Source organism: Microcaecilia unicolor, chromosome 3 (genome assembly GCF_901765095.1).
Source record: "Microcaecilia unicolor chromosome 3, aMicUni1.1, whole genome shotgun sequence".
NCBI classification, from domain to species: Eukaryota; Metazoa; Chordata; class Amphibia; order Gymnophiona; family Siphonopidae; genus Microcaecilia; species Microcaecilia unicolor.
In genome coordinates, this window is record NC_044033.1 from 111,442,966 (window position 1) to 111,460,986 (window position 18,021).

Consider the following 18,021-nt stretch of genomic DNA (forward strand, 5'->3'; position numbering starts at 1 on the left):
GTATATTTGCAGGTTTTTGCAGTGGAGGGATTCTGTGTTGCTGTTACTGAGGTAGCACCAGAATTTGAATATATATTTGTTTTCTTGTATAAGTGAGAAATCTGGGAATGATGTGTTGCATACAGTTTTTTGATATGGGGTAGGCAAAGGCATACTAAACTTACAGTCACACAATATAATATTTAGGCATGCTTTGTTCAGCTGTGAATTTTAGTGTTCGGTGTGTCTCATACATGAACGTTGTCTGTCAGGTGCTTCACAACAGAAGAAAGATTGAGAACCACTGCTCTAACCACTTCTTTGTAGTAAGCCTTAAACTGCACAGCCATGCACTTTTCATCTAAGCTAGCTAAAGTGTGGCTCCCACAATCAGATTTTCTCATGGGTTAAAAATTAATCATATTTGGCTTTTTCTTTTTAATTCTTTTGAAAGGATAAAGGTCTCATGGACAGGATACAGGATAGGGAGATATGATTCTGTATCTCTGTGTCGAACATCACTCCTCTATGTACCTATGTCCACCTTCGCCCCTCTGTGTCCATATAGCCCCCTTCTGTGTCCAGTATTGTCCCTCTGTGTCTATATAACATCCCCATGCAGCATCTCCCCTTTGTGTCCCTATCTATATGTCCCCCACATGCACATCATTTCAATCCTCTGTTTCTGTTATCTCCCTATGTCCAGCTTCTCCCCTCTCTTCCCCCTCCCCCTTCCAGCATCTGGCTCATCTGCCTGCCCTTCTTCCCTTTTTTCTTCTTGCTGTGGATTCCGCATTTGACTCCAACCCCTTGGTCTGGCATCTCTTGCCCTTCCCTTCCTTCCTCCCTACCGGGAGTCCAGCTTCTCTCTCTCTTTCCTCCAGCCCCCGTCCCCCCATGGGTCCAGACCTTTCTCCCTTCCCTCCAGCCCCTCCTCCTCCTTCCATGGGTCTAGCACTTTTCTCCCTCCCCCCACCAGCCTCCTTCTCCTTCATGGGTCCAGCACCTCTCTCCCTTCCTTCCAACCCCCCTCCTCCCATAGTTCCAGCACCTTTTCCCCTTCCCTCCAGTCCTCCTCCTCCCATGGGTCCAGCACTTTTCTCCCTTCCCTCCAACCTCCCTTCTCCTCCCATGGATCCAGCCAGCACCCAGGGCCAGATTAACATTATATTGGACCCTAGGCAAATATATTTGTGGGCCCCCTCCCCCACCATCATTTCACCTCTCCAGAAGTTGCAGGGAAAAGTACACAGCCTAGCTGTGGGGATGATAGCAGTAATAGTTTGTGAGTGAGCATGGGGACTATGCAAGCCCATGCTTTGAATGGAGAGGCATAAAGGATAGACCTAGAGAGCTGCCAAATTACCCAGTTGCAGGAGAGAAATTCTGAGCCAGTCCTGGATTTCTGTAACCCTATCCTGGTACATTTTAGGACCTGAAGTGCTGATTTAATTTGGTCATATCAGTGACTACATAAAGAACACTGAATTGGGATGTAAATTCAAAAACAGGACTAGCCATTTTTCCCTCCTGGAACTGGGAACTTGGCAGCTGTGCAGTAATGAGCTAAGAACCAGGGAAGCTGAGTAAGTAATTTCACTTTCCATTGCCCCTGGTACATACCAGAGATTCCAAGGGTGAACTGCCCAAAAGAGTGAAATTTAAGAGCAATATAAATTTACATTTTAACATGGAATAAGCAAAATAAAATATTTAGGTTTTTTTTAATGCTTTTGAAAGGATATAGGCAGAGTGGAGACAGTGTTAGGCCAGTGTTCAAAGGATTTTGCCCTAATTTAATGGTTAACAAGGTAAATTCCCTTCCCTTAGTATGTGAAAAGATACATTTGTACCAGTGAACTTCTCCATTCCAGCCCAAATGTTCAAAGGGAAGCTTATTTATATGAGACTGTTCTAACTAGAGACCAGTGGTGTAGCCATGGGGGCCTGGCCCCCCCAAATTGGATTCGGGCCCCCCCCCCCAAGGTCTGCTGGTTTGGCTGGTGGGGGTCCCCAATCCCCGCCAGCAGAAGCCTTCCTCCAGTGCTGTTCACCGCCATACTGCCTGCCCTGCTTCCCCCCACCCCCCCCCCTAAACAGTACTCACTAGTGCCACTGATTTTCTCCAAAGATTCTGTACAGACTAGAGCTCAGCTTCCCCCACAGCCCTTGCAGCTCAGCCCCGACTTCCTGTGATTAGAAGCCTTCCCATTGGCTGGATCCTACCACTGCCTCAGCATTTAGGGAAAGCCAAAGAAGGACTCCAACAGTAATCTACATGGAGAGGAACTTAAGATAAGTCCTTTTAAACAGTTTTTTGATTTTGATTTAGAGCACTTGTAGCAGCGAGCACATGTAGTTTTGAGCACTTTTTGCAGTGAGTGTTCGCAAAAGCACTATAAAATAGTTACCTAAGGGAGTGTCCGATGAGGAGACGCTATGCCACTAGGCTAAAAAATAATCATTATTGAATGTGCCGGAAGTGGTGTCTTCTGAGGATTCCCAAACATATTCTAGAGTATATTTATGCTTTTGAATCTTCAGATGTTTGGGCTTATGTTATTTTACAAGTACAGAAAATTAATAGAAAATATAGAAGAATTCCTATAGGTATATGGAGTGTATACCACCAGTTCTTTGTCTTTGGTTTGGTGTATTGATCAGCATAAGGAGGAGCATTAGAGAACTGTAGTGAGCCAAAAACTTTGAAAAATATCCACACACACAGCCAGCCTTCCGGCTTAGGTAGTTTACATTTTTAGAATCCTGAACAAATCCAGACAGTTGTGCTCAGGACTCAGGAGGTTAGAATTGCCATCTGACAGGCCCCCCTAAACTTTTAGGTCTGAGGCACATGCCAAGTTTGCCTATGATTAATCCGGCTCTGCCAGCACTTCTCTCCCTTCCTGTCCTCCTTCTCATGGGTCCGTGATTTCTTTATAACTGCTGCTTGTAGCTTACATTTTTCTGCGCGGCCCAGCAGCAATTCACACAGGCTGGATCTGTGGCCTTCCTTCTGCTGTGTCCTGCCCTCTCTAAAGCAACTTCCTGTGTCAAAACAGGAAGTTGTAGAAGAGAGGGCGGGACACAGCAGAAGGAAGTGTCAAGTAACTAATTCATTCATGCAGTAACTGCAACTGGGAGCAACAGGAGTCTCGTGCTCAAATCTAGCTTCTGTCTTCTTGCAACAGGCTGGATAACTGGGTTATTATTGAAGAGCTGAGTTGCTTAAGAAATAGGATAATGTTTTTCAAAACCTTCAAAATGTCTTTGCTGTCTTCAACTCCTTCTTCTTCCCATAGGGTTATTATTTTTTCAGGGTGCACAAAGCCAGTGCCGTCATCAATGCTAGAGAAGATGTGCCACCCGCCAGAGCTAGATGGTAAAGATGACGAGGCTGTTCTACGTCCAGATTCATCAAAGGCCTGCAAAAGGAGGCATCAGTAAGTCATTATTCCTCAGCTTTGAACACAAGAAAGATTACGTATTCAGACACAGTTACTTCATATCATTCAAATACCGTGGGGCCAAAATGCAGGCTGCGGGAGGCAGCCCGGCTAACTCCCGCAGTCGGTGGTGATCCCGGATATTCAATGCTGTGCCATTTCTGGTGACTGGCAATGAATATAGCAAACACAGCAAAGGTGACACCAAAAAAGGAAAAGGCTAGATGATGTACCAAACTTAAAGGTTTTATTTAAAATATCCAAAGACTGGAAACGAATCGTGTTTCGGCCACAATGGCCTGCTTCAGGGGTCTTATAAATGGATGTCATTGAATATCCAGTTTATTTTTGGCCAGCTTAAACTTAACTGGCCAAGTCATATTCAGCGCTGGCTGGTTAAGTTTATAGCAGCCAAAGGTAGGCCTGCTATTTGGGCAGACCGATTTGGCTGTGAAACATAGCCAGCGATACGCTGTGGATAGCTGGTTATATTGCATGATATAACTGGTCAACAGTTTAGTGCTGACCATGAATATTCAGTGGGAGATAACTGGCTATCTCCCACTGAATATTTGAGGATAGCCAGTTAAGTGATATTTACCCAGCCAGGAGCCGTTCCTGGCCGGTTAGATAACACTGAATATTGGGGGGAGAGGGTCATCTTTACAGTTACTTCATACCATCTAACAGTCACAGGACAGTGGTACTATAATAAAACCAATACCTATATCAACGTGGACTTAATTATCTGCTTTTCCAAATCCAAGCAAGTTAAATTGTAAGTGGGGCCACCAAGAGACAAAGCTAGACCCGGGGCAAAGAACCTTAAGGGCCCCGCCCCCACTGCACCTTCAGTCAAAAGTAAAGTCATTGGCTGGCAGGCAGCAGCAGCGATCGAGAGAGACTACCCTGCCGTCCATGGGTCCTTCTTCCTACTGCATCCCACCTCCTCTAAAGTAACTTCCTGTTTCCGCATAGGCGGGACGTGGCAGAAAGAAGGACCCATGGCTGGCAGAGCAGTCTCTCTCGATCTCTGCTGCCTGCCAGCAAAGGACTCTGAGGCAAGTAGAGGACTGGGGTGGGGGTGGAGGGTTGGAAGGGAGGGAAAGACACTGGATCTGACTAACAAAGGCTGCAGCACCACTGAAAGAAAAATGGCTTTTCTATGGCCATCGCCGGGCCCAGGGAATCTTGCCCCTCCCCCTTTTTTGGTGGTCATAGTAACATATACATAGTAACATAGGTATGTCTGTTGCTTGCTTTCAGTGCTGGTGTAACCAGGGTCTTTCCTTCCTTTTTCAGGGAGATACTGATGAAGGTGCTCTACATCCCTATCCTACCTTATGTGCAGAGTATGGTTTGGATACACGGGATGTTTTCTCCTATTTGCAACTCAAACATTATGTGGTTACTATAACCTCTTTTGTTCTTACTACAGCTACACACTAACTGTTAACTGAAACATAGTTTGGAGGCCCAACAACTGGTGTCTTTGAGATACCATCATAAAACCTTGTTTGAGTTACTTCCTCATTGTGATTAAGCTGCTGGCCCAGCGCTGGTTGACAGACTTGAATATTCAAATATTGAACAAGTACATTTTGAAGAGCCTTCAGACTTGTCGAGCTACAACTAAAAATATATTTAAATGGGAAATGCAATACAAAATTGTGATACAATTATACATCTCCCCTTCTTGTGTCTAGAAAGCCCAGTTTGGCCACACTAATTGTTGTAAATGTCATCAGCAAGCAGTGACCGTGGGACATTTGTTCTGGCATTGTCCGTTAATTCAAGCATATTGGACATCCTTGGGTAGACATGTTTCTCTTCTCTGGCGAGTACATTGGATCCCCTAGGCCCAAAATCTTGTTTGGAATTTATGACATTGCATGCCCAAGATCTAGGGGTTGTGTGGGCTTTGTGAAAAGTGCTATCCTGATGGGCCTTAAATACATCCTCACCAACTGGCTTCAACCAGAGGCCTCTATGCTCGCATAGTGGAGGTCTTTATTTATCATTCAGGCATCATTAGAACTGCGAGAGTTTGCAGACTTGGACACGAGGTTGGGGAAAAGGGTTTGTACTGTTTAGGAACCCTTTTGGAACACGCTAACACTGCCCACAGCCACTTACTTAACACGTGATGCACAGATGCTTTCTTGAATATTTTTTTGCAGATGTGATGTGTATTTCCCCTTTTATTGGAGTGGGTATTCTTATGCTTTATGATTCATGAAGGAACAACACAGGTTGTTAAAAATGGGGATAACAGTAGCAAGATGTGGGGCAGTGGAAGACGTATGTGGCTCCCACACTCTAGGTTGGAGCAAATTGGGTGGTTAGAAAAACCCTCGGACATATATGATAGGTATAAAGCAGGCAGTGCTGTAGCCATGGGTGGGAACAAGTCCAACCAGTTTCAGTTCAGGCCCACCCAGAGGCAGTACATGGACAGTGTAGCTGGTGGGGATCCTGAAGCCCCGCAACCTAAAGAATCCTCTCTGGAGCCCCCCTGAACTGTCTGAAACCCGAGGTAGTCAGTGGCGTTCAGGCTTGGACAAATTCCTGGAGGAAAAGTCTGCTATTGAGACAGACATGGGAAACAACTGCTTGCCATGGGATTTGTGGTATGGAGTGTTCCACAACTTGGGTTTCTGCCAGGTACATGTGATCTGGCTTGGCCACTGTTTGGAAAACAGGATACTGGGCTAGATGGATAATTGGTCTGACTCAGTATTGCTACTCTTATGTTCTTAAGGAAGGATCATCAGGAGTTCATAGTGTTATCCCTCAGTCACACTTCTCGGTCTGTGCCAGCTGTACAAAGAGATTCAAAACTCGCAGCTGGCACTTCCTATAGGCTGATCTCACAATGAACTACATCAGCCTACAGGAAGTATTGGCCATGAATTTGAACTTTTACAGAGGAGCGGTGGTAGTTGGTAGTTTATGCATAGCTACCTTAAATATTGATGGCATCCATTCTTCAGTGAAACGTACCAAAATTATGAACTATTGCAAATGGATGAAAGTTGATATTCAGCTTCTGAAGGAAACCAACCTTTCTAACGTAGAGCACATCAAACTAAAGAAATATTGGGTGGAAGAGCTGGCCTTCGCCTCCCTTAATGGTAAGCAAAGAGGTATGGAAGTTCTTATTCATAAATGGGCTGCATCATGGGGCACAAAATTATTCAGGATCCCAAGGTAGATATGTGGAATGGGTGGGAGAACTTATGGGGAGAAAGGTTATGCTATGCTCAGTCTATGCACCCAATTTGTATTCTCATAGCTTTTTTTCCACCCTTCTGCTACTTTAGCCCCACTCAAGTACCAATTGATAATCAGAGAGACTTCAACATCATGGCTGACCCTTTGATAGACTGCAACCTCCCAAAGCTGAGCCCAAGGGTGCAGAGGGAAAAGGGGTGCATTGTCTTATGTGTGATCTAGTTTTCTGGATATTTGGCACGCATTGTACCCTGAGGAGCAAGATTTCACGTATTTTTCTCATGTGCACGAAGTCCATGCAAGATTAAACTATATCCTTTTATCACCTACCTTATTGGCAGTGGCAAGAAGTACTGGGATAAATGACGGGGCAGTATCTGATCATAGCATGATATAGGCAGATGTGGGATTGTTACAGGGACAAGCTCATACTGGGTGGCGAATAAACCCCACTCTCAGAAAATTCCTCCTTCAATCATGGATGAATTACCTTACCTTACTGACAATAATCCCCAGGAGTTTGAACAGATAATTTACCGGGAAGCTGGGGCGGCAGTCTTGAGCGTACAGATTTTGGAGTATATGGCCCGTACACATAAAGAGAGAGATAAAGAACTCCTCCTGTTGTCAATTATATCTAATTATCTAATGTATGCCAAAAGGTAAATGAATCTTTAAATCAATAGGCAACTCAAGACATACAATTATATAAGTACCTGTTTTAAAGACCCCTCAGGTGTAGTGGTGACCAGTGACAAAGGCATTCAGGAAGACCTTTGTGCATTTCTATCAACCCTTATATGACAAAGGGCATTGTGATACAGTTACTAGAGAAGAGTTTTTTCCCGGCCTGTGCCTCCCCTCCCTTACACAGAAAAAAACAGCAGGCCACAATGCTCCAGCAAGCAAGAGATACAGCAAGCTATTAAGCGCCTTAAACTGGCAAAGGCTCCTGGGCCTGATGGTTTGGGGCCTCGACTGCTACAAAATTTTAGGAGCCCAAATGGCTGCTCCTTTTCATGAACTCTGTCAGGCTTTGTGCATTGAGAGGCTAAAACCGGGTGGGTTAACCTTTGCTACTATGGTACTTCTATCCAAACCCGGATGGGATGGGGAGTTTCTGGGCTCATACTGCCCTATTTTTCTTTTAAACCAGGACATTAAACTATTTGCTAATATCTTGGCCTCTCACCTGGGAAAAGTCCTACCATTTTTAATCCACCCAGACCAAACAGGTTTTGTGCCAGGCAGATACACCTCTATTAATATCCTTCAGGCTCTGACTGTGTTGCAAACAAAAGCAGAGATGAAGGGGGATGCAATCATCACCAGCCTAGATGCAGAGAAGGTATTTAATAAAATCTTATGGGGCCATCTTTTTTGGGTGTTGCCTCAGTTTGGTATTATGGGGGAATTCCTAGTGGGTGTATGTGCGTTGAATAACTGCCCGACTGCACAGATTCTGATCAATGGAAATCTCATACCTGTATTTGCCCTGAAGAGAGACACCAGACAGGGATGTCCCCTTTCTCCGTTGTTGTTTGTACTGTCTCTGGAGCCATTAGCTAGTAAGGTCAGGCAGGCTGCTAATATTCAGGGGATAATGGTTGAGACACAGGAATATAAAAACAACTTCTTTACCAATGACATGCTGACCCAAATTGGTGGATCTTATTCAACAATCTGTCTCTTTCTCAGGGCTTAAAATCTATTTTGAAAAACTGGAAGCCATGGCGGTGTTGGCTAACTGTAGGAGTCAACAAACCCCTTCTTTTCCTTTGGGGTGGTCCAGGAGCATGCTACAGTACTTAGGAGTATTTTTGCATTTAGATTCCGTGATTGTATATCAGAAGAATGTGAAGGATAAATTGGATTCTATTTGAACCTCTGTCACATGTGGAAGGAGCTACCCATGTCCTTTCTTAAGTGGGTGGCTTTGGTTAAAACGATCCTGTTGCCAAAGATGCTGTATCCCCTACAGATGATGCCCCTTTGGATCGCACACAAAGACGAAATGAAATATTGGGGGGTTATAACTTTTATTTGGAGAGCTTGTCAGGCCTGTGTTGGCTATAATAAAATTATCAGAGACAAGTCAAGGAGGGGAATCAGTCTGCCTGATCTTCGGCTTTACAATGTAGAAGTGGTGATGTGTTGGCTTCATGAAATACACACAGGTTCATTTAAATATGCACCTAGTTATAACTGACAGGACAACACCTTGCCAGCCTCTGTGTTTAGTGCTCTTCACTCCAGGAGAAGCGATGCCTGTTTACTACCCTTAATGCACCCTTTGCGAACAGCCTGGGAGTGGTGGAGAGCCCAGATCGGGGCGCCTCAGGTCCTCTCTTTTTAGAATTCGTGGACAACCGAGGTTTTCCTGCAGTACAGACTAGCTCACCTTTTTTGAAAGTGGATCCGGGGGGGGGGGGGGGGGGTTGCAGATGTATAGGTTAGATGACAAACTTAGGTTCTGGGGGTGTCCCCTCTTTTCAAGATTACAAGAAGATGAGGAACCTACCTAATGCGAGTTTTTTCACTTATCTTCAACTTAGGCATTACTGCCATTCCTTGAGGTGACCAGACCTTGCATTCCCTCCTTCACCACCCTAGATACAATTTTCATGCAAATACCCAACTCTAATAATAAGCTAGCGGTCTGGTATAAATTGGGATGAGAGCTGAGACCTTCCTCCTTTTTCTTTCAGTTAGTTATATATTGGAGCTCCTTGTTGGGGAAGGAAGTGTCAGAGAGAGAGATAGAGCTGTCACTCAGTTTTGTGTCGGTTTTTTGAATCAGTTAGAACTCCTACATCCACTTGTGTTACTAGGTGCCGGGGGAAATCCATGGGCCTATGAGAGATAGACACCTGTGATAAATGTGAAGTCTTCTGGGGCACTTTAGTGCATCATTCTGCAGAGTGTTCAAAGTTTCAGGGCTTTTGGAATAGTGTACTCAACAGTTTGGAGAATGTATTGGGGTGATCTATGAGTGGTCCTACAATATCCTTCTTTTGGGATTAGATGGGGACTTGGAAGGCCAAGGGATATTAGATTATCAAAGAAAGTTCACTCTATTAGTCCTAATCTTGGCAAAAAAAAAAAGTCATCTTGCAGCATTGGAGGGGCAAAGAACTCTCTATATTACACCACTGGAATGAGGTCATGTCTCAGATGGCTGACTGGGAATGTATGAGGTTCACACAACGTACCCGGGAGAAAGTTAAACTTTATTGTAACTTATGGAAAAGGTTTAAAGAACTGACTTTGAGATCACTCATAGACATGGTCGGGGATAAGGGAGGGACAGGGTTGGGGTGTAAATGAAAAATGAATGGAATGCATTCCTAATATGTACTGTTTTCCATTTTTCTCTTGGGTTATTTGCAATACCATATTGACATGATATTGTAATGTGTTTTGTTCACAAATAAATAGAGTTGAAAAAAAAAAAGGCAAGCTGTAAAATCAAAGTAAAGATAGCTTTCCAAAAGCCTAAATTAAAATTAGAAGCTGACAATCTTCTTTTAATCCTTATAGAAAATGTCTAACATTTCCAGCTATTTTAGATAAGAAACATGAAGGAATTTTGCATTATGTCTTTCAAAAAAACAAAAAGCATGGAAAATGTTTGGACACTCACCCACTGCCTTTTCTGTTTGAGAGGAGTAGAAGAGAAGGGCAAAGGCAGAGGGCCATGGCTGAACAACCCACGTTGGAACTCTTTAAAACTTACGTTGCCATCTCCATCTTGATCAAGAGTTTTAAATAATTCTTCAAGTTCCTAAGGAAAGACATTGGTTCTCATCAATATCCTGCACGTGGATCACATCAAGGACTAGATTCAGTAAATGGCACTGAAAATCCATGTGGCACCCTAGTCTATAAACGTCACTGTGAGTTGCACACCATTTCCGCACCAAACTTTGGGCACGGGGATCTACACCAAATGAAACCTGGTATAAATCCCGGCACGGAAGATAGGCGCAAATCCCCAGTGTTCAGTAATGCTGTGCACATCTTTAGTGAATGTCCCTGACCAACCCATGCCCCTCCCATGGCCACACCCATTTTGAGTTGCACGCTATAAGATTTGCATGTGGATCTTTGTAGAATAGCACTTAGTAAGATGCACACACAAATTCAAATTGTTGCCAATTAACACCAATAACACTAGCACTAATTGACTCAGCATAATTTAGTTCCACTCACATCTCAGGATAGTGCACAGGGCCCCGCAGTTGCTAAGACCGGCCCTGGTTACCACACAGCCTTTGCGCCTAATGCATGGTACGTGCTAAAACTTAACACACTGGTAAAAGAGCCCCTAAAGTTAACTGGATAAAATATCTAGCTAATTTATTTGGTTATGTCTGTGAATATCCATTGAACGTTAACTGGATCTGTTATCTGGTAAACTTTAACTAGGTACGACACTGCTGAACACTGACCTTGCAATTTTATGCATTTATTAAAACTTGATGTGACCCTTTTGTTTTCAAATCAGTCCCTCGCAGTTTATAATAAAATCAACAAGGGTCATAAAGATGTAAATAAATGTTCTATATCTTTATTTAAAAATGTATATATTGCCAATGCCAACAAATTGTTTGTTCACAGTGATTTACAAAATAGTGCTCATAAAAAACATACATAAAAATAAACTATACTAAAAACATAAACATAATACATTAAAATCACCCAATAAATACATCAACAAGAACAACATCAAACAAAGTTCTTACAATATCAATACATTTGCAAAATAGAAATATAAAACATTACTAAAATGCCTGAGTATATAGCCAGGTCTTAACACCTTTTGAAAATGATAGATCGCATACTTCAAAATTTAAGTCTAAAGGGTCAGGGCAACATAACTAAAAGCAGATAGAAAAATAATCTGACCTCTTGTGGTACAGAAATGTACAATTAATATTCAAATATTCTGATCAATAACCAGCTGTGATGCTCAGAGGGATTTTTTTTTTAATATCAGCTGCTATGGCTAAAAGAAATATTGACACTCAGCACCAGTATCCAAATAATGCTAACCTGTATATCTAGGAAGAGCAGTGACCGATGCAGCTATTGGGACAGCAGCGATATCGAGCCCACTATCCAGAAAGAGTTAGGACAGTCTTTTAGTTGTCCTAATTTTGGGACCCTTTTACTATACAATGCTAAAAAGTGGTCTGCACTAGCTCCAACATGGGTCTTTCCCATGTGCTAAGGACATTTTTAGCACTTCTGGTAAATGGCTGATTTTTACATTTCTGCAACAATGGCCATGCACTAATTTCCCCATTAGCATGTGGCTATTAGTACATGAGCACTTACTGACACTTACTTTGTGGGCAGTAAGGGCTCACACGCTAATCCTACACTAATCAGCACGCGACAATGCCCATGCACTAACGGATTAGCATAGCCATGACCAGTCTCCGCCTCAAACACGCTCCTACTGCTAAAAAATACATTTTTTAGCACATGGGTAAAGCACGCACATGAAAAAAAGTACAGCGGGATGTCTGAGCGCACCCCACAGTAGGCCATTTTGAGGTGTACGATTAGAAGACTGAATATCACTGCCAACAGGATAGCTACTGGCTCAGCCTTTGCTCTGCCCCGTACCACCCTTGCAGAATCCAGATAGTGCTGCTGAATATCAGTGGATATGCCTGGCTAAGCTATTTATCTGGACAGCAGCAGCCGTTATCTCCCCCCTTCCTTCTTCAATCCCCTTCCCCGAACCTACCTTTGTTTTTCAAAAGACAGCAGCGGCAGCAATTCCCATAGGCTGCCCTGCCACCGGCACTGGCCTCTTCTCTCTATTGTGGCCCACCTCTGAGGAAACTATTGACTTCAAATCAATAGTTAAGAAGATCAGTGCTGTTTTGAAACCCTTTGAACTTATATCACAATTCCGCTTATTGAGAAGTGAGCGGGAGAAATAAGCGACAGTACTAATCAGTGGCGTAGCCAGACTGCTGATTTTGGGTGGGCCTGAACCCAAAGTGGGTGGGCACAAAATTTTCTCTCTACCCCCCTCCCCCAGCAAAATTTAGTCACGCTAATCAGATGCATTTGTCACACAGGGTAAAGTGCATCAGATTTCTGAAAATTTATTTAATAGCCTAACACCCTTTTCAATGAGCTTTCAGAGGCCAAAACCTCCTGCCTCAGGTCAGTATAATGCTGTTACGGTATCCTCGCCTGACCTAAGGAAGGAAGTATTGGTCTCTGAAACTTCATTAACACAGGTACCATATTACTTTATCTTAAATTAAAAATAAAATTATTTTCTTTACCTTTCTTGTATGGCCATTTACTTTTTCTCATTGTGTCGCTCCCAGTCTCTAGATTCTGCTTTCCTTCGTTTTCGCTTAACTCTTCTGCCACGGTTTCCTGGCCATTTCTCATTTTCTCTCCTTTTCTTTGCTTTCTTCAATATTTTTCTGCCTCTCTCTCTCTGTCCTGATTTAATTCATTCTTACTATCCATTCTTTAATTTCCTTCATCTACTTATGGCTTTTCATCTTTTTCTCACCCTTATTCTCCCCATGCCCCTTCCTCTTATTCTCCAGTCTTTCACTACTCTCCTTTTCCATCCAGCAGCTCTCTTCTTTCTCTCCCCATCCTTCCAGTCTCCCCTCTCTCTCCCCATCCTTCCAGTAGTCTCCCCTCTTTCTTTCTGCATCCTTCCGTCCAGTGTCACCTCTTTCTCCCTACCCTTCCATCCAGCGTCTTCCCTCTTTCTCTCCCCATCCTTCCATCCATCTATCCTCTCTCCTGATCCTTCCATCTAATGTCTCTCTCCCTCTTTCTAACCAGTGTCTCTGTATCACTCTACCCTTTTCTGTTCAGTGTCCCTTCTCTCTCCACATCCTTCCAGTCTCTCACCTTTCTCTCTGCATCCTTCCAGTCTCTCCCATTTCTCTCCCCATCCTTCCATCCAGAGTCCCTCTCCCCATCCATCCGTTTTCCCTCTTTCTCTCCCCATCCTTCCATCTGTTTTCTATCTTTTCTCCCCATCCTTCCATGTTTTCCCTCTTTCTCCCCATCCTTCCATGTTTTTCCTCATTCTCTGCAATCCTTCCATCTGTTTTCCCTCTTTTCTCCCCATCCTTCCATGTTTTCCCTCTTTCTCCCCATCCTTCCATGTTTTCCCTCATTCTCCGAGGACAAGCAGGCTGCTTGTTCTCACGACTGGGTTGACGTCCGCGGCAGCCCCCACCAACCGGAAGAAGCTTCGCGGGACGGTCGGCACGCAGGGCACGCCCACCGCGCATGCGCGGCCGTCTTCCCGCCCGTGCGCGACCGCTCCCGCCAGTTACTTTTTTTCCGCGACTGGAGAGAGTTGTGCAATTGCCTCTCTCTCCGTTCAGCCGCCGGATTTTTCGACCGCGTTTACGCGGATCGTTGCTTTGACCCGTTCGGATCCTCTTTCTTTCTTTCTTTCTTTCTTCGTATTGTTAAAAAAAAAAAAAAAAAAAAAAAGAGATTTTCGCGCGTGTGGAGCACGCGCTCCCCTTTTCCCTCGCTTCCAGCGGGGACGCCTCGTTGCGGCCTAGTGGCCGCTCGGTCGGCTAGTTTTTTCGTGGTGTGATTTTAGCCACCATTGCCGACGCGATTTTTCCGTCGATGTCCTCGAAGGTCCCGAGTGGATTTAAAAAGTGTGGTCGCTGCGGCCGGCCGATCTCGCAGACCGACACCCACGCTTGGTGCCTCCAGTGCCTCGGGCCGGAGCACAATCTCAAGTCGTGCGCGCTGTGTCTCGGTCTCCGGAAACGGACTCAGGTTGCGAGGCAAGTTCTGCGGGACCGTCTTTTTGGAACTTGCGCCGGCCCCTCGACGTCGACCTCGACGGCATCGGTATCGAAGGCCGGATCTTCGGTACCGGTATCGATGCCCGAGACATCGGCACCGATGGCAGCGACCCCAGGAGAACAGGTCCCGTCGGCCCGCCGGTCCGCCGGTGAGAGTGGGGTTGAGAGGCCGCGTGGGCTGTCGGCCCCGGTCACTCCCTCAGCTCGTGAGCCACGGGACCGAACCCTGTCGGACCCGGTACCTCGAGACCGAGGGGGATCGACCTCCTCCTCCTCCATGCCCTCCGGCGCCGGTGACGTGCACCGGAAAAAAGATAAGAAGCGCCGTCACCGGGAGCCCTCGGTGCACCCTGAAGGGGAGTCGACGCCGAAGCGTCATCGCAGAGAGGAGAGATCTCCGTCGGTGGTGGAGGTACCGACGCGTCGGGGTTCCGGCACCTCGGTGCCGTCTCCTGGCCCCCAGCAGCTTCTGGCACCGACACCCTTACCGGCCCCACCGCCTTTCCCGGCAGCGGGCCTGGACGAGTGCCTCAGAGCCATCCTTCCGGGGATCCTGGAAGGGCTGATGCGCCAGGCTGTGCCGGCGTCGGGGGTGCTTGCGCCCCCGGCGCCGATGACTGTGGCGCCGGCGAGCTCTAGCCCGGCGCCGGGGCTGTCGACACCGCCGCCGCTTGCGGTGCCGGTCTCGACCGCCACGCAGGTGGAGTCCCCGTCGACGTCGATGGAGGGAGCTCCGTCCCCGCCGGCGCGGGAGTCCACCGCTCGACGACACCGAGACCCTGCTGCCTCGACGTCGAGCCGGGCCCGGTTCAGGACTCAGCTACATGAGCTTATGTCCGACACCGAGGATGAGGACTCGTGGGGGGAAGAGGAGGACCCTAGATATTTCTCCTCAGAGGAGTCTACGGGCCTTCCCTCGGACCCCACGCCTTCACCGGAGAGGAAACTCTCACCTCCCGAGAGTCTCTCCTTTGCCTCCTTTGTGCGGGATATGTCTATTAGCATTCCCTTCCCCGTGGTCTCTGTGGAAGAGCCGAGGGCCGAGATGCTCGAGGTCCTCGACTATCCATCACCACCTAGAGAGTCCTCCACGGTGCCGCTGCACAATGTCCTTAAGGAGACGCTGCTTCGGAACTGGGTGCGACCATTAACTAACCCCACCATTCCCAAGAAAGCAGAGTCCCAGTACAGGATCCACTCTGACCCAGAGCTAATGCGGCCACAATTGCCCCATGACTCAGCGGTCGTGGATTCTGCTCTCAAGAGGGCACGGAGTTCGAGGGATACCGCCTCGGCGCCCCCGGGGCGGGAGTCTCGCACTCTGGACTCGTTTGGGAGGAAGGCCTACCAATCCTCCATGCTCGTGACCCGCATCCAATCATACCTGCTCTATATGAGCATCCACATGCGGACCTATGTGCAACAACTGGCGGACCTGGTCGAGAAGCTCCCGCCGGAGCAGTCCAGGCCTTATCAGGAGGTGGTCAGGCAGCTGAAGGCGTGCAGAAAGTTCCTGTCCAGGGGTATCTATGACACCTGTGACGTGGCATCTCGTGCTGCGGCCCAAGGTATAGTGATGCGCAGGCTCTCATGGCTGCGTGCCTCTGACCTGGACAACCGCACCCAGCAGAGATTGGCCGACGTCCCTTGCCGGGGGGATAACATTTTTGGCGAGAAGGTCGAGCAGATGGTGGACCAACTGCATCAGCGGGAAACCGCTCTCAACAAGCTCTCCCACCGGGCGCCTTCAGCATCCACCTCCACAGGTGGACGTTTTTCCCGGGCCCGGCAGGCTGCACCCTATTCTTTTGCGAAGCGTAGGTACAACCAGCCGGCCCGAAGGCCTCGTCAGGCACAGGGACAGCCCCAGCGCGCTCGTTCCCGTCAACAGCGTGCGCCTAAGCAGCCCCCTGCGCCTCCACAGCAAAAGCCGGGGACGGGCTTTTGACTGGATCCACGGGAACATAGCCGCCCTACAAGTGTCCGTACCGGACGACCTGCCGGTCGGAGGGAGGTTAAAATTCTTTCACCAAAGGTGGCCTCTCATAACCTCCGACCAGTGGGTTCTCCAAATAGTGCGGTGCGGATACGCCCTGAATTTGACCTCCCTGCCTCCAAATTGTCCTCCGGGAGCTCAGTCTTTCAGCTCCCATCACAAGCAGGTACTTGCAGAGGAACTCTCCGCCCTTCTCAGCGCCAATGCGGTCGAGCCCGTACCACCCGGGCAGGAAGGGCAGGGATTCTATTCCAGGTACTTCCTTGTGGAAAAGAAAACAGGGGGGATGCGTCCCATCCTAGACCTGAGAGGCCTGAACAAATTCCTGGTCAAAGAAAAGTTCAGGATGCTTTCCTTGGGCACCCTTCTGCCAATGATTCAGAAAAACGATTGGCTATGTTCCCTGGATTTAAAGGACGCATACACTCACATCCCGATACTGCCAGCTCACAGACAGTATCTCAGATTCCGCCTGGGCGCACGGCACTTTCAGTATTGTGTGCTGCCCTTTGGGCTCGCCTCTGCCCCACGAGTGTTTACAAAGTGCCTCGTGGTGGTAGCGGCCTACCTACGCAAGCTGGGAGTGCACGTGTTCCCATATCTCGACGATTGGCTGGTCAAGAACACCTCGAAAGCAGGAGCCCTCCGGTCCATGCAGTGCACTATTCAACTTCTGGAGCTGCTGGGGTTTGTGATAAATTACCCAAAGTCCCATCTCCAGCCAACTCAGTCTCTGGAATTCATAGGAGCGCTGCTGAATTCCCAGACGGTTCAGGCCTACCTTCCCGAAGCGAGGGCCACCAATCTCTTGGCCCTGGCTTCGCAGACCAGAGCGTCTCAGCAGATCACAGCTCGGCAGATGTTGAGACTTCTGGGTCATATGGCCTCCACAGTTCATGTGACTCCCATGGCTCGTCTTCACATGAGATCTGCTCAATGGACCCTAGCTTCCCAGTGGTTCCAAGCCACCGGGAATCTAGAGGATGTCATCCGCCTCTCCACCAGTTGCCGCACTTCACTGCTCTGGTGGACCATACGGACCAATTTGACCCTGGGACGTCCATTCCAAATTCCGCAGCCCACGAAAGTGCTGACGACGGATGCATCCCGCCTGGGGTGGGGAGCCCATGTCGATGGGCTTCACACCCAGGGTCTGTGGTCCCTCCAGGAAAAGGATCTGCAGATCAACCTCCTGGAGCTCCGAGCGATCTGGAACGCACTGAAGGCTTTCAGAGATCGGCTGTCCTGCCAAATTATCCAAATTCGGACAGACAATCAGGTTGCAATGTATTACGTCAACAAGCAGGGGGGCACCGGATCTCGCCCCCTGTGTCAGGAAGCCGTCGGTATGTGGCGTTGGGCGTGTCGCTTCGGCATGCTTCTCCAAGCCACGTACCTGGCAGGCGTAAACAACAGTCTGGCCGACAGACTGAGCAGAGTCATGCAACCGCACGAGTGGTCGCTCCATTCCAGAGTGGTACGCAAGATCTTCCGAGAGTGGGGCACCCCCTCGGTGGATCTTTTCGCCTCTCAGACC

General features: G+C 47.4%; 1 protein-coding gene across 2 annotated transcripts in view; it reads right to left on the minus strand.

Moving 5' to 3' along the window:
- NINL (ninein like) overlaps positions 1–18,021 on the minus strand; it is a 247,655-nt gene that overhangs the window by 130,643 nt on the left and 98,991 nt on the right. For both annotated transcript variants that reach the window (XM_030196281.1, XM_030196282.1), the window contains exons 7-8: positions 10,303–10,443; positions 3,237–3,404 (exon numbers count right to left, since the gene is read on the minus strand). In XM_030196281.1, the coding sequence (XP_030052141.1) occupies positions 3,237–3,404; positions 10,303–10,443 (309 nt within the window). The remainder of the gene's footprint in view (positions 1–3,236; positions 3,405–10,302; positions 10,444–18,021) is intronic.